Source organism: Prinia subflava, chromosome 8 (genome assembly GCF_021018805.1).
Source record: "Prinia subflava isolate CZ2003 ecotype Zambia chromosome 8, Cam_Psub_1.2, whole genome shotgun sequence".
NCBI classification, from domain to species: domain Eukaryota; kingdom Metazoa; phylum Chordata; class Aves; order Passeriformes; family Cisticolidae; genus Prinia; species Prinia subflava.
Window position 1 is genome coordinate 35,430,282 of NC_086254.1, and position 23,340 is coordinate 35,453,621.

At 43.2% G+C, this 23,340-nt stretch overlaps 1 protein-coding gene across 1 annotated transcript in view; it reads left to right on the forward strand.

The window, feature by feature from the left end:
- The first annotated feature begins 218 nt into the window (after positions 1 to 218).
- LOC134554226 (ubiquinol-cytochrome-c reductase complex assembly factor 1) overlaps positions 219 to 23,340 on the forward strand; it is a 46,849-nt gene continuing 23,727 nt past the window's right edge. Inside the window, exons 1-6 of the mRNA XM_063404704.1 lie at positions 219 to 371; positions 4,512 to 4,616; positions 5,970 to 6,068; positions 10,759 to 10,866; positions 13,130 to 13,202; positions 18,925 to 18,982. Coding sequence (XP_063260774.1) covers positions 240 to 371; positions 4,512 to 4,616; positions 5,970 to 6,068; positions 10,759 to 10,866; positions 13,130 to 13,202; positions 18,925 to 18,982 — 575 coding nt within the window. The 5' untranslated portion in view covers positions 219 to 239. The remainder of the gene's footprint in view (positions 372 to 4,511; positions 4,617 to 5,969; positions 6,069 to 10,758; positions 10,867 to 13,129; positions 13,203 to 18,924; positions 18,983 to 23,340) is intronic.

Here is a 23,340-nt window from a genome sequence, read left to right on the forward strand (position 1 = left end):
GTGGATGGACACGGAGACGGGAACGGGAGCCAAAGACCCACGAGACTCAGTGTGACTGCCAGGCCATTACAGAATGGTCAGAATGGGAAGCTTCCTCAATATTTACCTCCCATGGGCAGCCTATAGCCTGCACTTTAAATACTGGGGAAAGGTGCTCTCCTTCCCATGGAGATACAATTACATAATTACTCTCTTGAGCGTGCCATTATGGGCTTGTTGCACGCCGGGGAAGGCTCCCGATGCTGCGAGGCAGCGCCGCGCTGCCCGCCCGCCTCACGCCGCCATCGCGCCCTGCGCTTCCCGCGGAAGGGGCAGGGCCGCGCCGGCGGAAGCGGGGCCGGGGACTGATGGCGGCGCTGGCGCGTGCCCTGGTGAGTGAAGGGAGGAGGGAGGGGAGGGGAGGAAGGAGGGAGCGCCGGTGCTGAGGGGGCGAGCGGCATGTGGAGCTGGGGCTGTCCCCGCGCCGCCCCTGTGGCGGCCTCCCCCTTCCAGCCCGAGCGGTGTCAGCGGGGCTGCTCCCTTCCCGCCCTGTGTCCTCGCACCCGATGTCTGGCGAAGCAGCGGGGCGAGCTTTTCCCGCGGAGTTTGTGTTTGCAGAAGGGTTAGTGAGGGGTTGGAGCGTGTTTAGGGATGGGAACGGAGCTGGGGAAGGGGCTGGAACACCAGGAGTGGCTGAGGGAGCTTGGGGAAAAGGAGGCCTAAGTGGCACCTTCTGGTTCTGCACAGCTCCGCGACAGGAGGGTGCAGACAGGTGGGGTTCGGGCTCTGCTCCAAGGGAACAAGGGACACGATGAGAGGAAACAGCTTCAAACTGTGCCAGAGGGGCTTGAGCTTGGACATCAGGAGGAATTTCTTCACTGAAAGAGTGGTCAGGCATTGCAAAGGGCTGCCCAGGCAGGTGGTGGGGTCACCATCCCTGGAGGTGTTTACGGGACTCAGTGCCGTGATCTAGTTGACATGATGGTGTTGGGGTCATAGGTTGAACTCCATGATCTGAACGGTCTTTTCCAACCTGATTGATCCTGTCATTCTGTCGTGTAAGGATTTGGGCTCCTGGTGGGGACTGGAGACACATGCCTGCCAGTGAGACTCCTCTACTGGGCCCAGTGTGTGCCCTAGGGGTGGGCATTGCCCTTACGGGACCTTCCCCTCGCACTCTGGAGCTGTTTGATAGCAAGGACAGTGTAAAGATTCCAATTCCTGTGTTACTGGTTAGGCAGTGATGGAGTTACCATCCCTGTAAGTGTTCAAACAACTTGTGGCTGTGGCACTTGGTGGCATGGTTTAGTAATGAGCCCAGCAGTGCCAGGTTAATGGTTGGACTTGATCATCTTAGAGGGCTTTTCCAGCCCTAGTGGTTCTGTGATTCAGATTGGAGGTGTTTGGATTCTGGTGAAAGTGTGCGTTTCCAGTAACTCCACTCCTTTCTTCTTTCCCATTCATTTCTATGCTTTTTTTTTTTAGCCTTTGAAGCATCTGCAGCAGAGTTCCTCTTTTTAGCATTTTGTCTAGAAAATGGAATTTTGTACCCAGGTATGATCTTATGTCACCACACAGGGTGGCCAGCGCTGCTAAGTGGGGACAGATTTCCCAGGAACAGGAAAGGCCTTTGGTATGGGGGCAATATCAACTTATGCAATTAGTCCCCAGGTACTCCGAGCCGATGGCTCAGGGTGTGGTTTCCCCAAGCATAGTGAGCCCTGCCCTTTCCAATATCAAGATGAAAGCAGCCAAGCACAAAACTGCCGGAGAGCAACTGAAATGCAGTGACCTCGAGTTCCTGCTTTTCTCCTCCCACCCCTGCCCTTTCTCTGTGCTTTGTCCTTGCTCTGTTGCCTGTCTTTTTCTTGGCTCCCGTGATCCAAGTGCTGGAGTAGCAGAACAGTGACAACAGGTTCTGCAGTTTGAAAGCATTAAAGAGGCAATGGTCAGCAGAGGGGGAGGAGGGAGCCAGGCAGGAGAGGAGCAGTGAGGTACCAGAAGGGCTCAGCTGTCTATGGAGCTGCACCCCCAGGACAGGGTTTGCAATGAAAACTGCTTCTGAAGGGGAAGGATTTGCCTGCTGGGCTTACCTGTCCCTGGGTAGCTCCTCAGCCAGCTGCTGCTGGCATTCACAGGGCAAAGTAAGCTGATTTGATTTTCCAGCCTGATCAGAAAGGTTTCTCTTTAGAGAGGAGATGGTATAGTTATCTGCCAGTTTTGTGATCTGAGTGAGGTATGCTCAGCTTCTGCTCAAGAACTGCTCACCCCTGGCATTTCTCAGCACCTGTTTCTGCATTAGAATTTAGTGGTTGCCTAATTGCATGAAAACGAGTCTTAAAACTTTCTTTATTTCTTCCTTCTACTGGAAAGAAGGAAATTTTGGTTTTTGTCTGACTTTGAGCTCCTGGTGTATGATACAGCCCTGATATTTCGGCTCTGCTCCTTAATACTGGCATTATGATAAATCTGGCTTTTGTCCAAGGTACCTTGATGAATAGCTTGTCTGCTACCTAAGACCTTCCGAAAGGTTGCCAAGAGGGTTTAGAGGACTAGTGATATTCTTTCATCCCTGTCTTGACAAGGCAGCTGTGTGCAAACTATTCCTGAGTAATCCTGTTCAGTTTAGGCTTGGTACATTTTCTTTCAGCCAAGGAGAGAAACAAAAGTAGCCCCTGTAATTTGAAAGGAAGGCTGTGTTCTGCAGAGTGATGCTGGCTTAGAGAAAATTTCTCACCTCCTTGTATTCCCTGCTATCTCCTGGTGTCTGTTTTCTTTATTACTGGATTGTTCATCACATCTCAGCTTTTAAGTGTGCTTATGCATAATTTTTATTTTCATATGTCTCTGTCCAGTTTTGTTGCATTTGTGCTTTTCAGCAGTTCAGTATGTCCAAGCTCTAAACCATATCCCATCCTGGGCATGTTAATGAGAAAAAGCCTCAAAAAAGTTCCTCAGATCCTTGGAATCTTGTAGTAATTGTTCACAAAAAAAGATTACTTCTTTCTCACAAAGATGTTTGTTAAACTGTTTGTGTCAGAACATTAGATTATCTCAAAAAGTACTTTGTGAGACTCAGCTGAAATGTTTTTTTTGATAGAAAAGTATCATTTTCATAATTCTACTTGCTGACAGTGATGTTGAGTCCGAAGATCAGAAGCCTGAGTAATTTTGCTACAGTAGAAGTGCGAAGGTGTAGTAGTAGTGAACACTGACTACATTTGTCATGGGACGGCGTCTCTCCCTTTGCAGTTTTTAAAACCCTAACTCAGTTCCCTTAACCAATTCACAGTGCAGCTCTGGGAGGAGTTGAGGGACAGCCTGTGAGGCTGATGGCCACACTGAGGGACAGCAGTGACTGTGCAGGTCACAGGAGGGGAACAGGAACTCAGGTTGGTTTGTTGGTTCCTCTTATCTCTGGACAGATCTGCTGCACTCGTGGTTGTTCTTTCACTGGACACCACCAGGGACAGTCTAACTGCCCACCCCACCAGATATTAATACCAGATATTAATGCACCAGATATCTTAAAAATAATTTGATAAAATTTCCCTGAAGTCTTCTTTTCAGAAAACTAATCCTCTCCTCATACGTTGGACGCTTCAGTCTCTTAATCATCTTTGTGGCCAACCAAAAATAAAGCTATTTTTATTAGAAAATGACATCTCCATTCTAATAAGATATACATTATTTGCAGTATTAATGTAATGCATGTATGAAGGAGGCAAATGTTGTACTAACTTGAATATTGCAGAAAGTGAAAGGTGCAAAGAAAATGCAGGCAAAAAAAGCTCCACCTCTTCTTTGTATTGCTGACATTTTCGAGAGAGAAAATAATTATCTTCTCTGAAATTTATTGGGACAATATGTGCTTTTGGAATATGAAAATTTTTAGCTGTGCCTAAGTAAAGTAAGAGAAAGATGCATAAAAGCTGAGTTGGATGAGGGCTTTTTAGAGCTTACTCAGTCAATTGAAGAATGCTTCTTAAGCATTTGAATTTATTGTATAGACAGAGAAGTTGCGGTGTGGTTTTATGATGTAGACAGCCCACCATTTCCTTCCATTCGTCTGTTTCTGCCATCAGACTTGGGTTGGATACTTGTACTGGAAGGCAAAATATTTTCATAATCAAAATTTATACTCTTGTCAAGCACAGGTTGGGAGTTGAATCTGAGGATTGTTAGAATCATGGAATATCCTGAGCTGGAGGGGACCCACAAAGATCATTGAGTCCAATCCCTGGCCCTGCACAGACACCCCAACAACCCCACCCAGTTCATCCCTGGCAGCGCTGTCCAAAGGCTCCTGGAGCTCTGGCAGCCTCGGGGCCGTGCCCATTCCCTGGGGAGCCTGGGCAGTGCCAGCACCCTCTGGGGAAGAACCTTTCCCTGATATCCAGCCTAAACACCTCTGACAAAGCTCCATGTTGTTCTTGCCGCATGAATGAATAAAGCCTGTGGAAACAGAGGGACAGTTAAACTATTTCTGCGTATTTGTGTCCTTTTCTTCATTACTGATCTCCTCTTTGCAGAGCTGCCAGACTGGAGTAACCCAATGGATAGCAGGGTGCAGTGGACTGCTGCAGACCGCTGCAGTCCCAGGCCAGTGTAGGCGGATGCTCTGCAGTATTTTCCAGGTAAGACATCAGAGCATGTTAAAGTGTGTGAAAAATGGAATGACCTTAAATTACCACGAAAAAGTCATGATTTGTCATTAAAGAGGCTTCCAAAAGTGATGCTTTCACTGTGTATTGTGGAAATACCAAGGCAACTCTAGAGTTCTCTGCTGCTGCAAAAGTGAGCTCCCACTCTTGTACATATCCAGGTGTGTCTTTTAATAGATCCAAATGATCTGTCCTGAGAAGATTAAATGCAGAAGTCCAAATGGAGGTGTTACTTTTCCAACCAAGCTATTACAAGCCCGTCACATTTGCATGCTGTTTCCAGCATTTTATTTTAGAGAACACTTCTATTTTACAGAACATCTCCACTGTACAGTGGCCTTGGACTTCCTAGAACTGATAGATGTTTCCCTTGCACAGCACACTTAGTTGTTGTTCCAGTGGAAGCTTTGCTGCTTGGCTCACAGCTGTGGGACAGCCAGCATAGTGCCAGAGTGTGTCTGTCCAGAGTAAATCAACTAGAGCACCATGTAAGAGCAGTTAATGATAAAGGGGTGAAAAATGTGTAGAAAATGGGAATAGATGCCAACCCTATTATTAAAGCACTAGTTCACACCAGTAGCACATGATGTCAGGACCAGAGGAGCAAATTAACAGTTGTGAAGTTATTAACTATGTTGGGCTTACTCTACATTCAGTGCACACCTGGGGATGACTGCTCTGAACAGCATATTTACTTTGTCTGAATTAATTTATAAATAAGGTCCTGCTAAGCTGGGTGTGCTGGGAGGCTGTGAGAGTGTTCTGTTCACTGTGCAGCTTGTTTCCTAGGGAGCCGTCTTGCTCCTGCTTGAGAGTTTCCTTTGTTTTGCACTAGCTTTGTGATTGAAGTCGTGCTCTGAAGTCATAGGATCTGTAGTGGTAGTTTTTACACTGCAATTTGTGTTTTCTCAAGTCCCGGCCAAAAACAGTTGAATGGGCTATAAAATTGTAGATAAAAATAGCTGTTTGTCTGCTAAGTCAGAAAAAACCAATTATTCTTTATTAAGAGACAAACCCCATAATTAAAAGTAGTGTGAGAGTCAAAGCAGAGAGCCTGTGGCTTTTGAGTGGCTTTGCTGGCGGTGTTCTGCCAGTCCATTCCATCAGCACATTTATGGAACAGTGGAAAATGTGGTGTGGAGCACCACATTAAGAATAGACAGCCATTTTATATGTAACAGTTGTTATAATAAATTTGTGCTTTTTGTGATACAGAGTTTTTCAGGATTAGCCAGAGTTAATTGACTTGGAAGAAAACTACAGGTGGTTGATGTAAAGTTAAGTCAGTGGTCTTCTAATTTTTTTTTCTTTTGTCATTTCTACTAGAGACACAAGGCTGGCCACTTCTCTAGATTCTGTGGTGGATTGTGTGAAGTCTATGGCGCCGTCACACAGCAAAACAGATCCTTTTATGATACGAATAAGGTGAGAAGAGTTTGGTACTTTTATTGTTAGAGGGCACATATGCTAGGGATTCTACAGAGACAGGAGGCAAAACACTTCTCAGAACACATAGGAGAGGATTCAACCTTTCTCTAAAATGTTTTAGTGTGATGTGAACAATGGGTCTGGTTATTTGAGAAGGAGTTCTGTTCCTTTCCAGAAAAGGAAGGGCTGGCATAGGAAGATGCAGTTACAGTTGGGTTATCAGGGTGAAGGTTCCATTGACAAGGCTTCCTTCCAGTGAGGAAAGAAATTAAGTCATGGTGTTGGGGGCAGATGTTCCTTCCAGACATATTAGAAGTGGCAAGATGTTTCCTGATTCTTTAGTTTGGGAATAATCTGTGGTGACAGTTTTGCTGTCTTCTTCTAAACACTGAAAATTGTCATGCAGTCTGCTAGTAACATCTAATTATTGTGTAATAATTTACTGTTCATAAATACTGTTTTGTTAATCTGTGGGCTATGTGTCTTGTTCATGTATAGTCTTTTGTGTTGGAGTAGAAGTTTTCTGAGGCATGAATAAGCTCCATAAGATCAGTTTACCACTTAAACTAAAGGTGTTAGCATCTCCCAACTAATAAATATCCTAATGCTGCTCTTGTTAATCTGGTGTTAAGAAAATGGCAAAATGGAACGCACGCATGAGAAATGAGAGGACAGAAGGAAAAAGAGTTAGGGACTGATGGGTAAAACTTTCATAAAAACAATAATTCCAGTTTGCTATCTAGATAATAGTGCATTTTGCTGGTGTGAAGTTAGAGGTACATACTAAGAAGGATTTTAAATTGGTTATTTTGACATAGATAGAAAAAAGGATAGAAAAAAGGAAGTAAAAGCAGAAGTGATCAAGGAAAGAACCCCTGCCCGCTCTTTGGATTTACTTCTTAACTAGGAGTTTTCCTTCTTACAGTCAACTTTTCAGTGTTTTTCAGCTATTGAGGTAAACCAAGCATTTTGCAGACAGAGGTTGAAGCATATACAAGAAGGTTGCACAATTTATCATGGCCACATCTGAAGGTATAATGCAGACTCCCAAACATGGTGCATGCCTCTAATCCCCATTCCTGCCTGCTCTGCTCTGGAGAGCTGCACAGGCAGCACTTAGAGAACGGATCAGAGAGAGCAGTGGGTGATGAGACAGTAGATCAAACAAACCAGGAGTGCCATGGAGATCTTCAAGGCAGGACTCAAGATTTGCTTTTGGTGTATTGGAAAGAGCAGGGGGAGGCATACAAGGGTTGAAAGATGGATGGGGAAACTTCCCAGTTAAAATAGCCATGGTGTATGAAGCCAGGCAGGATTTATGACCAGAGAGGAAGCAGTTTACAACACTGTAGGTTTGAGGTGGGTTTTTGGACTGCAACTTCATTATTTTGCATAGAGAAGTACTTACTCATCTTTGAAATGTGAACTTGACTATACAGTCCTGGTGGGAAAGTGGTTTGGAATTAATGGCGAGCTCCAGATGTTTCAGTTTATGTTTGATGTCAAAATTAAAGTGATTGTTTGCTTTAAGCACTGCTTTTCAGGTATTGAGCAGGAAAGGCAGCCTAAGGTAGGCTTATGTCCCTTGCACAGTGTCTTGATGAGCTTGTTTTGAGTGAGTTATAAAATATATTTTTTTAAGTTTTCTCTCCATCTCTCTGTGTTGTGGTTTTAGCCCAGCTGGCAACTGACCACACAGCTTCCCCCCTCCTCACCCTTGTGTTTCCTAGATCTGATTTTACAGACGCTTATAGCATTGTTTAATTGCATTTGGCTGCAGTCCTGGCATTGGCAGGATGAACTTCAGGCCTCTATCATTAGGTTGAACCAAGCACTCTCTGCTTAAATCCCTTCACCATCTCCTGACCTAGTCCAGGCTGCCTTGCAGAAGAATGAAGCAAGAAACATGGTATTTCCTAGAAAAACCTGCTTGTTGGTTAACCATTGTTTTAGTGATGAGCTAACAACAGAGGAATTGAGATAATTTTGGTTTTTAACTTTCTCTGCATAATGAAGAACCTGTACAAAGGGAGCTTTCATGTGCATTTACAGATAAGAGGCACGTATTGAAGTTCTGCCTGTGTTCACTAGAGGCTTAGTGTGATTTGAATTCCTGGGGAGGAGATGAATGCTGATTTAGTGAGTGTGGCAGTGGTTGTCTGCCTTGAGCAGTTCCTGTCATTGCCTGGCTGGAGGGGGATTATGGAGTTATGGTGGAAGGTTAGGGGCCATTTGTAGTGTATCAGGGAGTATTGCACTGCATAATCCTGAACTGAAAATTGGTTTAAATATCCATGTATGTGTCAGTGGAGTCACTGGGCCCATCACATGTGGCAGAGGGTGCAGCCATTGGTAAGAGGGGATGTGGTGAACAGGTTTAATGACCAGCATTCAGAGGAGGAACTGAGTGTCACAGGAGCTCCTGGACAGTGTTACACTGTCTGGGTGGTTGACTTATGTTAAAATGGTGCTGGGTGTGTTTCTCCCCATTTACCTGAATGCTGGGCATGGTAGGATTCAAGCCTTTGACAGCCATCAGTGCACAAGTGCAGAGTGTTTTATCTCAAATGCTCAGGCTTGTATGTGAATATACACAGGGATGGATTCTGTCTCAGAGCTATCGTTTTTTTCACCTTTACAGTTAGTGTTTAATGAAGTATAGCAACTTGTGCAGAGTATAGATTTGTATTTTAATCTGTATTAATATGTATTTATCATTCATGCCATTTCAAAAACTACTATAATAGTGCTAAGAAGTCTGTACAGAATGATCAGAAAGGGGAAAAGCTTTCAATATGAGAACAGCTTATTTTAGGACCCTTTTCAACTAAGGAGTGTGTGTATGATAGTGGCCTATAAAAGTAATAAAAGTTACTGGAAAGTGGGATAAGAAATCGTTATTTGAAGGTTCTTATGGGAAAATTGGGAGCATCCAAGGATCATAGAATAGCTTGGGTTGAAAGGGACTTTTAAAGGTCATCTAGTCCAAATTACAAGGTTGGATTTAAAAAAGGCACAAGAAGGTTTTTTTAACATAATTAAACTGCGAAACCAAACATACCACAACTTCCTGTTACTGAGGTTAAAGTTTCAAATGCCTGGATACTGAAGGTGTATCCAATTGGAGCTGACAAAAAAATGAATGAATAAGTTCTCTTGTGCAGGAATGTCTGTCAAAAGCTGGACAGGTACATCCCAGAAAGCTGGACTGGTGTGTGCTGTATTTTTCTGCTTTTATGTCATCCCCAAGGATCTGATCCTTGCTGGATTGGCATCCTGGTCTCATTACTTTCGCAGATCATAATGGCTCTCAGCTGTACTTCCTGAAGTATATGTAGGAGACTCATGTGCAATAGATAGGTTAAATGTAATTTGTTGTTAGCAAAAGGTCTATACTGCATACTTAATTAATGGAAATTATTTGCTGGAATACCAGTGGTGATTACAGCTGTCTGATGGCTGGGGGAGGCAGAATGCCCTGAAGTTTTCTTACCAGTTGTGCTGCTTTGGGCTGGGGCAGAGTAAATTTTCTTCCCAGTAGCTGGTGTGGGCTGTGGTTTGGATTTGTGTGGGACAGAGCCCTGATAACCCAGGCGTGTTTTAGTTACCGAGCAGGGCTGACTCAAGGCTGAGGCCTTTCCTGGTCCTCACCCCACCAGTGGAGTAACTGGGAGTGTGCAAAGAGTTGAAGGGACACCGTGGGGACAGCTGATCCCAGCTGACCCCAGGGACAGTCCAGACCGTCCAGCATTGTTCTCACATAGAAAGCTTGGGAAGAAGGAGGAAGTGGGGGACACTGGTGTGATGTTACTCTGATGGAGCCCAGCTGCCCTGGGGTTGGCTTTGCACCTGCCTGCCCTGGGGAAGTGGGGAATGAATCCTTCCTTTGGCTTTGCTTGTGTCTGTGGCTTTTGTTTTACTAAATAAGCTGCCCTTATCTCAACTCCTGAACTGTTTCACTTTCACCCTCCCAATTCTCTCCCCTATCCCCATCTGTCCACTGGGCTTGAGCCACAGCAGCACCCCTGGGGTGTTTAAGGTGTGTAGTGAGTCTGGAAAGAGAACATTTCTCTTCACGCTTGCAGACACTGCAAATCATTGCTAAGTACTTTGCTGATGTGGATTTTCTGCTGGTACTCTGCAGATTAACTGTAAAGGAAATAGCAAACAGTCTGGGAGAGCTCTTTGGTAAGAATGGTGGGTTTATGTATCTTCATTGGTTTTAAAACAGAGCTGATTGGTTTGTATAATGTATAATTACTGTAGAATGCCTGTGAGAGGAAGAGAGGGAATGTGAAAGGTTAGCTTTATTTACTCTGTTTCTGTGATTTGTTTGCTCATTTTTATCTGCAAAAGACTTAAACCCAAGTAAAGACACCCAGAATGAGTATGGAAGTCTAGGATAGGAGCCATATTTTGGAAAGCAAGTTTCTGTAACTGTTTGAATGTGAACTTCAATGGGATGTTGTTATCTTGATGGTTATGCCATGTTTGTATTCATAAACAGAGGAATGGCACATAGGAAAACCAGTGGAATATTTTCAGAGGAGATCTAAACAGTGTTTTGTTGAACAAAGGAAGCAAGCAAAAAAGCTCTAAAATTCTCTGTTAAATGTGTAACTTTGCAAACTAAAATGTGTCAAATTTAATTGCTGAGACTGAAATATGTGCTATTTCAATTTTACAGCATCTTTCTGCAAAGGATTCCTTGCATCCATCTGAAGAAAAAGTGGGTGCCTTTACAAGGATAATAGAAGCAATGGGGTTCACAGGACCACTCAAGTACAGCAGATGGGTAAAGCAGTAATTTAATAATTCTTTTGGTTGTTTGATAGTTCTAAAAAGCAGATCAAAAACATCCCACATTTTTTTCTTATGATAGGAGCAGTACTTAATGGAAAAGTTTTAATGTAAATTCCTGTTTTCTGATGTAAGGAATTAATAATACAGATAATCCAGAACCTCCATTATGTATTGCTATCATTGACATATGCAACAATACTGTATTTGGTTCGTAGAGTCTAAATCCTTCTTGAATTTCTTAAGATACCTGATTTTCACTTCATTTGTGCACCAAAGAACAGAGTAAGAGCCTTAGCAGGAGGGTCTGCTGAGCAGTCAGTGGTGAGATATGGTGTGGTTGCCATTCAAATCACTGTTCAGTGGTAGCTGACTAGGGCAGAGTCACAAATAGGTTCTTCTCTTTCTCTTTTTCAATAGCCCTTTCATGAAACAGTTGTTAACATTGATTGAGTGACAGCAGCCCTGTAAGAGATGCCTTTGGTTCCTTATGCGGAAGAAAAAAGATGAAATTCATAATTTCTTTTCTCTGAACTAAGGAAGAATTCAAAAGAATGAGAGGAAAAGGCAGCTTGAAAGAAGGACTGAGCCCAATTGTGTTGAAATTAAAACCAGTTATTTGAATAAAAAGATTAAAAATAATAGAACTTCTAAGGTGCTTTGAATAGCTGCAATGCAGAGTGCACCTCTTCAGAGACTGATCTGAAGCTGTTGCTGATTGCATGCTGCTCCTCAGAACATGTAAAGCAAAGATAAATGACTTGTAACAGGCTTAGGTATTTTGGTTAAAATCAGTTGCTTTAATCAGGTGATGCTAAACCTCTTGAGAGTGTAGTTTCTCTCCCATGTGCTTGTGTACATATTGTTGTAATAAAGATTCTTGTTAGCTCTAAGTGTTGATTTCAGAGTTCTCCTTAATTGCTGCTCTTTACTGCCTGCTTTTGGCTGGGGAACGTGGGTTAGGAGAGAGTTATTTTGTGGTTAGGGCCCAAGAGACCTGAGTTCATTTTTGGCCTTGCCCGTGCTCTCTAGGAGATATTTGGGAAGTTTCTTAGTATTTCTCTTGCTTTTTTCTGTTTTATTCTCCCTTCCCCCACACTTCTTCTACACCCTAGAAGATTTAATCATGGAAGTTTAAATTTCATCAGTTTCTCCTTTGTTACCTGCATTATTTAAGGGCTGGATTGTGGGGCCTGTTTTTTACAATATGTTTTTAATGTCTAGTAATGCCTGCTCTGGAGCAGTGACTCTCACCAGGGAGATCTCTGCTCACAGGCTGGGCAATGTTTCCTTTAAAAGGGAAACCTTCAGAGCTCCTGTAAGCAATGTAAATCATTTTACTTCAAGAAGTTTAGATGTATGTTTCATTTTTGACAGAAGCCTGAGATGGCTGGATGAGAATAATAATGGGCTTCTGTGTTTCCTCAGCAATCAGTTGCAACTTCTTTATTTTCCTTTTTGTTGGAAGAGACACAAATAATTACTTTGGTGATTTGAGCTGCTGTTTAGCAGGGTGCTCATTCCTGCAGTACAGTGAGCACTGAGATGATCACTGTTATATGTCACTAGAAAAAACCAAAAAACCAAACCAGAGCAATCCAAACCCAATGCCATTTCTCTTTAAGATTTTTGCTATTAGTTATTGTGCTTTCTGAAGCTTCAGCACGTGTCTGTGTTCTGGATGATGCCCCGGAGGTGTTTTGGGTGCAGTGGCAGGCCAGGAACAAAATGCGAAGTGCCAAAGCACCTGGGAATACCTCATGTTGTTCATTGTTTGGGATCCCTTTCTCACTTTTGTAGTTAGTTAGTGTTACTTTTCTAGGAAAAAAGAAGCTGGTTTTAGGACATGTCTGGTATGTGACTTCTTTAATATTGAAAACTTAAATTGCTCAAAACACTCTTAGTGGATACATCATTTACATTTATTGGGGGAAACCAGGAGTTGTGAATTGGGATCTTCAGAGACTCTGTAAGGAAAGCCATTTAATTTATATTTTCAGTATTTATACCAAATATTTTAATGCACTAGATTTGGAAGGGTATTCAGGAAGACATGTAATAATATTTTTCCTTCAAAATTAATTATACTCATGCAATTACAGGCAGATCTAATAGTTTAATGTGCTCCTGAAAATCTTAGGTGATGGTGATTCTCAAAAGAAGTGTTTTCAGAAAATGGCAGTGTGTTGAACAGAGTTCACCAGTGTTCACCAGTCTGGTGCTGAATACTTCAGTTGTTGTCTCTTCTTTGTGTTTAGAAGATCAAGGTGGCAGCGCTGCGCATGTACACGTGCTGTGTGGAGAAAACTGACTACGAGGAGTTCTTTGACAGTAAGTGCTGCACTGATGGTGTTTGAACTCTGCCCTGGTAAGAGAACATAGGCTGGAATTATGTCACTGAATATATTTATGCCAATAAATGCAACAACAAAAAGACTTGCCTGTCCCTACCAGGGCGTAGTCAGCTGGAAGGGGGGTGTACTGCAGCATTCCCGTTAGCCCTGGAGTGACAGGGTACAAGGGCAGACTCTGGAGTCTGGCATTGTTACATTTTCCCTGCTGCAGTGGGGAACAGGAATAGGGGTGGGATGGTAAAACTCAGAATATTCTGGACTTCAAAGGATATTGCCATTTTTTATTACCAGGGGTGGGATAAACTAAGAATGCAAATCTCGCTTTCCTTTCTATGGTGGTCAGATGATCTCTGTATCTACCCTATGCCATCCCCAGCATAACTGGGATCCAGGTAAGGAATCACCCCCATCCACTAATGCATAACTTATTTATGATACAAGGTCAGTTAGATCACAGGGATCACTTGTCTCTTTCTATCATGACTGGGGCAGGTTTGGGTACAACTTAAAAGGCTTTCTGCATTTTTTACTTACTCTGACAGCATTAAATCAGGACACATCTCTTTACTGGGTAGAGAGTATGACTAGAACAGAGATACAAGTGCCTCCTATAAGTTTATTGGTGTATTAGTGGCTTGGATTGGGATGGTTTTTTTGATGTTGTACACAGTGGTTTTTTACTATCAGCTAAAAAATCTGTTGCAGCTTTGAATAGTTTCAAATCTGCCTGGTGAAGGGAGAAGATATCCTTTTGAGACTTATGTAAGCTACAATAATATCTTTTTCTTACATGAATTATTTCTCGTGTCAGTGTGATTTAGCTGGTAGTAAACCCATTAGCTGGGTCTTGCCTGTCACCTGAATTCTTCAGCTACCAGATGCTTCTTTACAGCACAGGTTGGGGCTGCTGCCTCAGGATAGATCAGCTGAAGGGACTCCTTCATCCACTGCAGAGCTTATTGAGGGTGGTTTGTTAGATGGTGTTGCTGCTGCAAAATTTTCAAGTGTTTTTCATAAGATTTTCCAAACCTGTGATGTGGTTTTGGCAGTTGCATTAGTGAGAGAACTCTGTGAGCAGTAGGATTCATCACTAGTGATCAAAACTCGAGAACTTCGTTTTCCCTGTGCACACCCTCTCCCAGCTGTGTGCCTTCCCAGGCTTGCTCAGATAGGGTCTCCTCTGTTTGTGATATTTACCTCTCAGACAGGGGCTTTGCTGTCTTTAACTGGTGTTTCACTATCCCTGTTTAATTGTACAAAGATCTATAAATGTTGCCCTAGCTTAAAAATTTGAAGGAATCTCTAAACATGTCTGTGAAAAAAATACTGGCACAGATTTTCAGGTTCAGTATGGAGTAACATAGCTTCAGCTGTGTTTTTGACTGTCCTGGAAAGAAAACATGTATTTTAAAGAGTAAAATTTTAAAGATGTGTCTGCATGGACATGAGACAGTTGTTGCCTAAGGAACAAGGCAGTCTTCTGAGACTGATGGGGAGTGCATGATGCACCTGTTGGTGGTATAAGAACACCTGTGGTGCGGGGGTTAGTGCTTGTGGTTCCAAAGAAATCATTGTTTTTATATCAAAACAGTTAAAAGGAGTTTCTTTCACTTCTGTCTACATAAAAGTGTGTTAGCTCCAAAAATTTAACAGGTTTGTAATCCATGTTAAAAAGTAGTTCCCCTAAAAAACACAGGCAGTGTGGGATGGGCGGGAAGCTTTTAACATCATTTTGCCATGGAGAAGCTTTAGGCTGTGGTTCCATGGGCAGCTGAGTTGAAGTAGCAGCTGAAGGGGAAAGTCTCACATCTCCATCTTCCTGTGCCCCTGTTCTGGACTGCACAGTTTTGTCCTTGGTGAATGTTCAGGTCACTGAAGAACAGCCCAGGTTACTGACATCCTGGTTTGCCGTATTGGTGAGCTAAAGTGGCACATGGAAGGGTCTGGTGGAGAGCAGCTGTGGCACAAAGCAGGAGCTGGGGAGTGCATAATTGAGAGGGGAACATGGAGCAAGATGCCCAACTTTCACTTGAATTCACCACGTCTTCATCAAACTGTGTCAGTCGGGAGCTGTTTTTTTCCTTTTGCAACTAAAGATGGACATTGCTTAAGCCCATTGCTTGCTCCTGGAGGAGCAGCCTGGGGGAAGAGAAGCCTGGTGGGAGGAGAAGCAAGTACCTGTGAACTGTGCTGTGGTGCTGCAGCACTGTGCCTGAGCCTGTGCTCTGTGGGTGCTGTGCCTCTCCCGATGCCTGCAGGGAGCCCCAGGGTGGGATGGTGCTGTCTGAGCCACAGCCGTGTGCTGACCTGGGCTTTGTTTGTGCTCTGCTGCCCCCAGCACTTCTGGCTCTAGCTGAGGATGTTGATATCCAGGTGAACTGCTCAGAGTCAGCTTTGCTCTCTGGAGAGCTTATTAGCTTCTTCCTGGCTATGTGTGAGCCCTGTTAACCTGCTCGGCTGACCCGGGAAACCTGCAGCCATCCCTGTGTGAAACCACTCATGGGCTCGTTAACCTGAGTGAGCAGAACCAGTTCTTCACAGAGCCCTCCTCAGTGTTTTCTGGATGTCCTTTTGTGGTGTGGCTGTGTTGTGGCATAAGGAACAACTGCACTGTGACCTTATGGAACTTGGATTAGTGTGTGTGGGGTTTGTAGGGTAGAGTGGATAGTGTGGTGATGAGGACTAGCACAGTGATAGCATTTCATGTCCTGCAGGCTCTCTTCTATCTCACTGCATTCCTGCTGATGCCCAGTGGAATTTCCAAGACTTTTTGTGGCACAGTACCAGAGCCCTGTGAACTGCCTGCTGCTCTGTGTATGCCTTAGAACAGCAGTTCCCAAAATACAGACTATGGGTATGCAGGTTATGAGGCTGCTGTAGGATATAAAGAAGGTGTTTTAATTGAGACTCTTGAGTATGAAGCTGCAGTTGATTTTATTATGCAGTATTTATTATCCCTTTGTCTCTTGATGTTGGATCACTCATGGACAAAACTTTGGGAGCTCTGCTTTAGAGTCCATATCCCAAATATCTGCACTGTGTTGCTTATGTGGAAAGTGGAGCTATTTTAGGACGTCAGCTGTTTCTTGTTTAAAGGAGAAGAGAGAAGCAGCAGAGGGAATAGCAAAGTTGCTGGTGCCAGGTTTGGCACAGAGCTTGGGTAGTTCCAGTGCAGCACAGGAGGCAGCCTGTGAGGAGGGAGTTTCATGCCTGACCTCAGACATGAAAGGTCAAAAGAACTTTCGGGATCAGGCAGGTAATACTCAGAGCTGAACTGGGGCTTGGCTGATGAATGTGGACTGTAGGGTTACCTTGAATTCCACTTGGACTATTAATACTGTTAATTCTCTAGAGTCAGGCAGCTGCAGCAGTAGAGAGTTTGTCCTATGAAATCAGCCTTTTGGATGGCTCCTAGTGGGGCTCAGCACAGCTCAGAAAGGCTGGAGGTTAGAGGACTCTTGATTCGGCTCTCTGCTGTACCCCACTCGTTGCCTTCCACGCTCCTGCTGCCTGCCACACTCAGGGGAGCACTGACACAGCACGCCTGTTCTTTTGCAGGATATGTGGATATTATCCCATTGTGTTCTTCCTAAAGCTGTGGTAATGGCAAAGATGATCCATCATGAAAAAGTCCACAGTCAAGTTTTGCCTCCCTTACTTAGTGAAATTAAAACACAGAGTATGACTGCAGGAAGACACAAGTCCTCATAATTTCTGTCTCTTATGCCACCAGAGATGTGGCCACGATGGCTTTTGTGCACAGAACAGGTTTATTCCCCAGCTGATAATATCACAGTAATTTCATAAGTAGGTTTATCATCAGACATTTTTTCTTCTAGTTTTATTCTAAGGAGAATGGTGCATCCTATAATGAAACAGAAAATTATTCTCCCCATACAGTTTACCAGAATAAGGTGTTCCAACCCCCCAAATTTTAGAATTCCATTCTTTTTACAAAGCTGATAGCTGAGGGCAAGCTTCTTGCTTTAAAGGAGCTACCCTTCCTTTAAATTTACCATGCAGACAGCCCAAATATAGAAGTTAAAATTATTTATAAAAATAGAATTGCAACTCTTGGAAAGTTAGAGAAAAAAAATTCTTGCCTCCTGGGTACTGAATAGGTCTTTAAAAACTTTCCGTATTTCCAGGAGTAGAGGTGTGAGCTTTGCTTTCCACTTCAGAGTGATTTCTGTGGTGGGGGACTGGAGTGATCCATAGGAACTCCTACTGGGGAAATCTGTCTGAACTGAGTGTTTGACTCTTGCCTCTGGGACCTTCATTTACTGAGATGGTTTGGTTAATGCAGGCATTGTGTGCTCCTGCCCTAGTTAGAGATGCCTTGGCGTGGCTTTAGGTCAGAGTAGTCATTTCTAGGCACAGGAATTATTTCTAATAGGCCTGAGAGAGCCAAAAGGGTAGAAGGGTGAGGGAGACTTGTGTTTAATCTCCAAACATGGACTGTTAGTGTCTTTGTACTGTCTTAGAGGTGATGTATGGGCAGTGCTGCTGAAGCTTGGCACCTCCTAGGACTGATGGAGTCATTTCTCTGGGGAGGGAGAATAGTGGTGATCTGTTTGGTTCTTCTGACCAGAGCTGGCATATAAAAAGAAAGAGGCTGTGAAAGTATTGCTTCATGATCTGGGTGAATCTCCTTTGTAATACTTGACAGCCGAGAAGTATAGGAGCCTGGAAGGAATCTATTCAGCACAGAAAAGATGAGGTTGACTTCCCTAGGGCACATCTGACTATAGAGTCACTTTCTGAAGGCTCTCTGGCCTTCTTCCAGTGAGGTTTGAACAGCTCAGAAGAGAACAGCAAGTGCTGGCTAGGCCAGAGTTACTGCCTTAGATCCTTCTCATTAGGGACGAAATTTTTAACTTGCCTTAGTTTTTAACTTGCCTTAAAAACTTCTCCAGGAAACAGATGCAGAAGTGTGCCTGGCAGGAAGGTTTGAGATCAACAGGAACTGAAGGATTTGGCATGTACAGAACCCACAGGTTCATTTTTTTCAAGCATGAGGAAGAGGAATATGGTTTTTGTGCCTAAATCTCCCGCCTTACATCCTAACAGCACATGGAAATCCATCATGTGAACACACATATGGACGAGCCATCTCTGGGCAAACAGTGGCTGTGGGAGTAGAGCTGAATCTGGAAACAGATTGTTTCTGTGGTTGGTTGACGGGTTTAACCCTAATGTAGCCTGGCTGGAACACTCAGAGTGCTGTGGGCTGTGCAGCTGTGGAGTGGGAGCAGAGACCCAGGCGACACCAAATTCTGTCCCTGACAGGAGACACCAGCACATGGGAAGGAAGAGTGTAAGAATAGAGCAAAGCATCCATTGATTCCTCCATGTTACTCACTGCTGCTTTGGGACTCTCCAAGCTAGATGCCACATGTTCATCTCATTCTCCATGGTGGAATTCTTTTCCCCTGTAAAAGTTAGCCAAGTGTGCTCTAAACACCCGAAATCCTTCACAATCCACAGCATCCTGTGGCTACATGTTCCAGAGTTTAAGCACAAATGTGACAGTATATGATGTTTGCTTCCAGTATGTATGTACTGTTATTGCTAAAAATAAATTACTAAAATGCTTTTGGATTTTGGTGCAGTGAATTTCTGTTAAGCACAAAATATGATTCAGTTAATTTTAATATTTTGTTTTGATTTTGTGTTTTTTTCTTTTCCCTTCCATCAAGAGTGCCAAATGCCTGATACTTTGAATTCATGGTTTCTCGTAGCCCAGCTTCATGTCTGGTAAGTGAAAAACAAAATAGTAATATAATTATTTTCAGGAAATAAGAGTTATATACAACTTAATGTGAGAAAAAGTAGAGCCTTCTATTTATGTTTGATAATAGACGTTATATTCATTTTACTGATGACTGAATTTCAGCAGTTTTCTGCTGAAGAACAAAAAGTCCCATAGAGAAGCTGACATCTCTTACAACTCAAAATTCCTCACTTGGTGGAATGATCTTTGCCATGAGTTTTCTATAAGCCTTACTCAGGCTATGTGGAAAAATCCTACTTGGATGTTTTAGGAAAGGTTTAAATTTATGTAAAAGTCATTTAAATTGGGAGAATTTGTGGTGATGAGAAGCATTTAACAAATTATAGCACTGGCATTTATTCTTTCACTTCTGAAAGGTATGTGCAGGGTGGTGAACGCCAACTTGACTGCATGTAAAAATATTTAACACCTTAAACGTGAATTTTTTTCCCTTTTTCGTTTGTGAAAATAGTAGCCAAAGAAATCAGGTTTTCATCTAGCATTACATACTTATAAAGGTCAGAAGATGCACAAGGGAGTACAGTAGTTTTTTAAGTGCCAGATCTTTCAGGGAACTGAAGTCCATAGACTTGGGTTCAGCTGTCCAAAGGCTGAAAGGAAGTTTGTACTGAAATAGCTGCACTTAAGGCCCCTTGTTTCCTTGCCTCCTCCTTTTTCCCTTCCCTCCTTTTAATTTCCTGACTCTTTAATATAGTGAAAGATGAGGCAGCTCATTACACTAAAGAGTGAATAAATGAGCAGAACCATTGAAATTACAATCAATTTATGAAATCAGTGGAACCAATTAAGGAAAACCCTTGAAATCTGCATTTTATTTATTTCCTACTGTTCCCTGCGGGAAAAAGGCTTTAAAAATGAATTGATGAGCTAATAATTCACATAGGTATTTTGAAAGCTAATGCAATAAATGTTAAAAAACAGACTGTTTGTAAATATCTGGGCAAACCAAAGAGAGTTAAGATGAATCTGCAGAGAACACACTTTTTTCATCTTGATTTCTCATTGACGGGACAATGTATCCTGTGATTAATACACAGCATCAAATTCAACATTAATTATAAAAATAAACAAGAGAACTATGACAGATGAAACTGGTATAGGATAGGCACAAGTTTCTAAGATCAAAGCTACATTGGCTTCATTTGAGGGTGGCCAAGAGTCGCTGCAGTTCTTGCTGGTGATGTTATGGAGAGGTTTGCTGAGGAGAATTGAAATACCCTTACGTGTGAGATGTGGTGGACAGGATGACAGCAATATCCTGCATGAGCAGGAAAGAGCCAAATCCCTCTGCCTCATTGGACAGCAGTGAAAATTCAAGTGTGGAGGTTAGCACTAGAGGTTAATTTTTCTAGGGTTCATGAGCCTGGCTCCTCTGTGTTCCTGGCAGCTTCACCTAGGGAGCACTGTTGTTCCAGACCACAAATGAGCGATCTGGTTTGATACTCCAGGACACAGGGAAGCCTGTGACAGGCCTGCTCACTGCCTGTGTCACTGGGAAATGCTGTAGGTTTTGCTTTTGATGAGATCAGTGACCAGCATCCTGCCATGACATACTTTGCTTGCCCAGGCAGGTTTACTGCTAAGTTCTCTGGGATTCTCTTCCTTTAGGCAGTTTGACCTCAGTAAAGTGGGAGCAGAAGTGCTTCTGCTAGCTATGAAAAGGTCAAGGACATCCTACCCCTGTCTGAAGGCTCCAGTTCTCTGTCTTTCCTGCTGGACCATTTGCTTCAGGGGCTAGAAGTCTTCCTGATCTGGTAGCCAACAACCTGCCAGGAGACTCTGATCACCATCTTCTCCTGTTCCCCCTAGCAGAGCAGTTTGCGTCACTTTCTTCTTTACTTACTTCTTCCTTCTTATTCAGCAGCTTATTTTCAACTTATTTAGTGTGTCTTCTGGAGCCAGAGAAGATGAGAATTTTCCCTACTTTGGTAAAATTTGTCTCATTTTCTTACTGCTGCCATTGCCTGGCATGTTCTAGTCAATTTTCCCATGCTTTTTGCCTCCCAGCTTTTGCACACTTAAGGTGCTTGTCAGGGCACATTGTTGTGTTACACATTCTGGTGGGTTCTCTTTGAATCTCTGGCTCCTAATATTTCTTGTCTGTGAATAGAATGTTCCTACTGACCCCACTCAAAAAGAGAGGAATTCAGACTCTCATATTTAACCTTTGCTTTTGCAAACTTCTTTCAAGATAATGTTCCTTTGGAATCACTCCAGTGCCTTCCAATGCAGTGCTAAAATCATGCTTTAAAAAGTCAACCCATCAATATTACGTAGAAAACCAACCCATGATTTTTCTTTCCTGAATGTCATGTTTTTATAGGCCATTTCTGTTACTTCACACCTCTGATGTCAGGAGGATTCTTGGTTTATATTTAGAAGCCCAAACCTTTAGAAAAGCTCTTTATTTCTTCTGCTGGGTTTGCATTTTCCCATGCATCTAAATGGAGTATTGGCTGAATCCAGAGCTCCTACCAAACTGCTAAAGAAATCACTTGGGTGACTCCTGAGGAATGTCTTGGTTAAGTATTTATCATGTAGATACCTTGAGCTCCCTTCCTATTTTCACCAGACCAAGCATGGTGACATCTCTGAAGTATTTAGGATCAAATAGAGTGGTGCTGCAATTCTTGTTCTGAAAGACTCAGAGACCTGTTGCAAAAGTTCATCTAAGCATTGTTTTTCTTAGGGAAATCTGCACTTAGGAAAGTTTTGATCAGCCTGAGGAAGTCCAGAGGAAAATGAGAGCCACTGAATATATGTAGAAAGCAGTTCCTGCAGGAAAAGATTTCTCTGATTTACATAGAGAAGCCTGAGGACACTGTACCATTTTGAAATGTGGTGCTTCAGAAGAAAGGGAATAAACTCTCATTTTTGTGACTTAATTGCATCAGAATAGTCTTTCTTGAGAGAGATTTTAGGAATAAGTTTATTTGGAATGTCTCCAGTATTTTAGTTGATCGTGCCTTAACCTGAGGGAATGGGCTACAACAGCCTAAGCAAAAGCCCAGGGGAGAGGAGGCTGCACAGCCAGGCTGGGTTCTGTCTGCTGGATAGAGCAGTGGTGGGGAGTTGGCCAGGCTGGAGCACAGGAGAACATGCAAACCTAATTAGGACCTGTTCAGAATTCTGCTGCTAATCAGTCACAGATCACACACAGACAGAGGTGATTGCAATCAGTTCAGGTGTTTCGTGCTGTCTCCCAAGCTGGTAGCTGTTCATGAGGGGGTTAAACAGAATAAAGCTTTCCAAAAATGCTATTGATACTTCTGTTGTTAAGCCAGAGTCATTTCTTTGAACAGCTGTAGCATAGCTGCAGAAACAGCTGCTCTGGAGCAACTGAGGAAGCAGAAATGAGTGGCCAGGTGCAGGAGGTCCAAGTGGGCTTCACCCTTAATGGCTCATCACACCTTGATTCATGGCACAGGGCACATCACAGCAGTGATCAGGGGGTGTCACCACCACTTCTGGTGTTTACGACAGTCTGGCACTCTGGGAACACTGGCAGAAGCAGTTGTAGCTGAGGCTGTTGGGAGAAACTGCAGCATCTCAGCTGACATGGATTGAGTTACAGGTGCTCCTGATCCTTTTCAGCTATCCTTTCATATCATTTTCTTCTAAGATAATCTCTCTGCATTACTTGAATACAGCAAAAATTATCCAGCCCAATAAGTGTGAGGTAGACAGCTTTCTAAAGATAGTGTGGAGTAATTTTCCTTTCAGGGTTTGATGAGGATGAGTCAGTATTTGACTAAAGTACAGAACAGATTGTGCAGTGAAACCATGAAATGTTTCACACCGTGGTGATCTGGTTAGAGGGTTTATAGGCTTTAATGGGTCTGTGTTGCCTCAGACAGCAGGTGTAGTAACAAACTACCAAACTTTCAAGTAAGCTGCAAAATTCCATGATCTCACTCATGGTGCTGCAGAACAGCTCTGTGACAGCACTGTGCATCCAAACACAGAGCTCCCTTTTAGGCTCCTTGAGCTGCAGGTTTTCCTCCACACTCCAGTCCAGTCCTGCTCATCATTGACCAGTTGTTGCCTGTTTTTGGTCTCTGCACTGCTTTCTGCTCCAGCTTCTCCACCACTTCTCCATACAGGATAGGAAACACTATTTATGCTCAGGGGGAGCTTTTCTTGCCCCTGAATTTTTCACCCCTGAGTTCAGCTATTCAGCAAGAGAAGGATAAAAAATGCTTTTCTTAGCGCAAAATTAATCTTTTAAACTGAGTCTTTTTCTCTTTGACTTGTTAAGAGTAAGAATTTTTAATTCAGTAATTCACTTCTTCGTGCAATTCAGTTATGTAAATGCACAAGA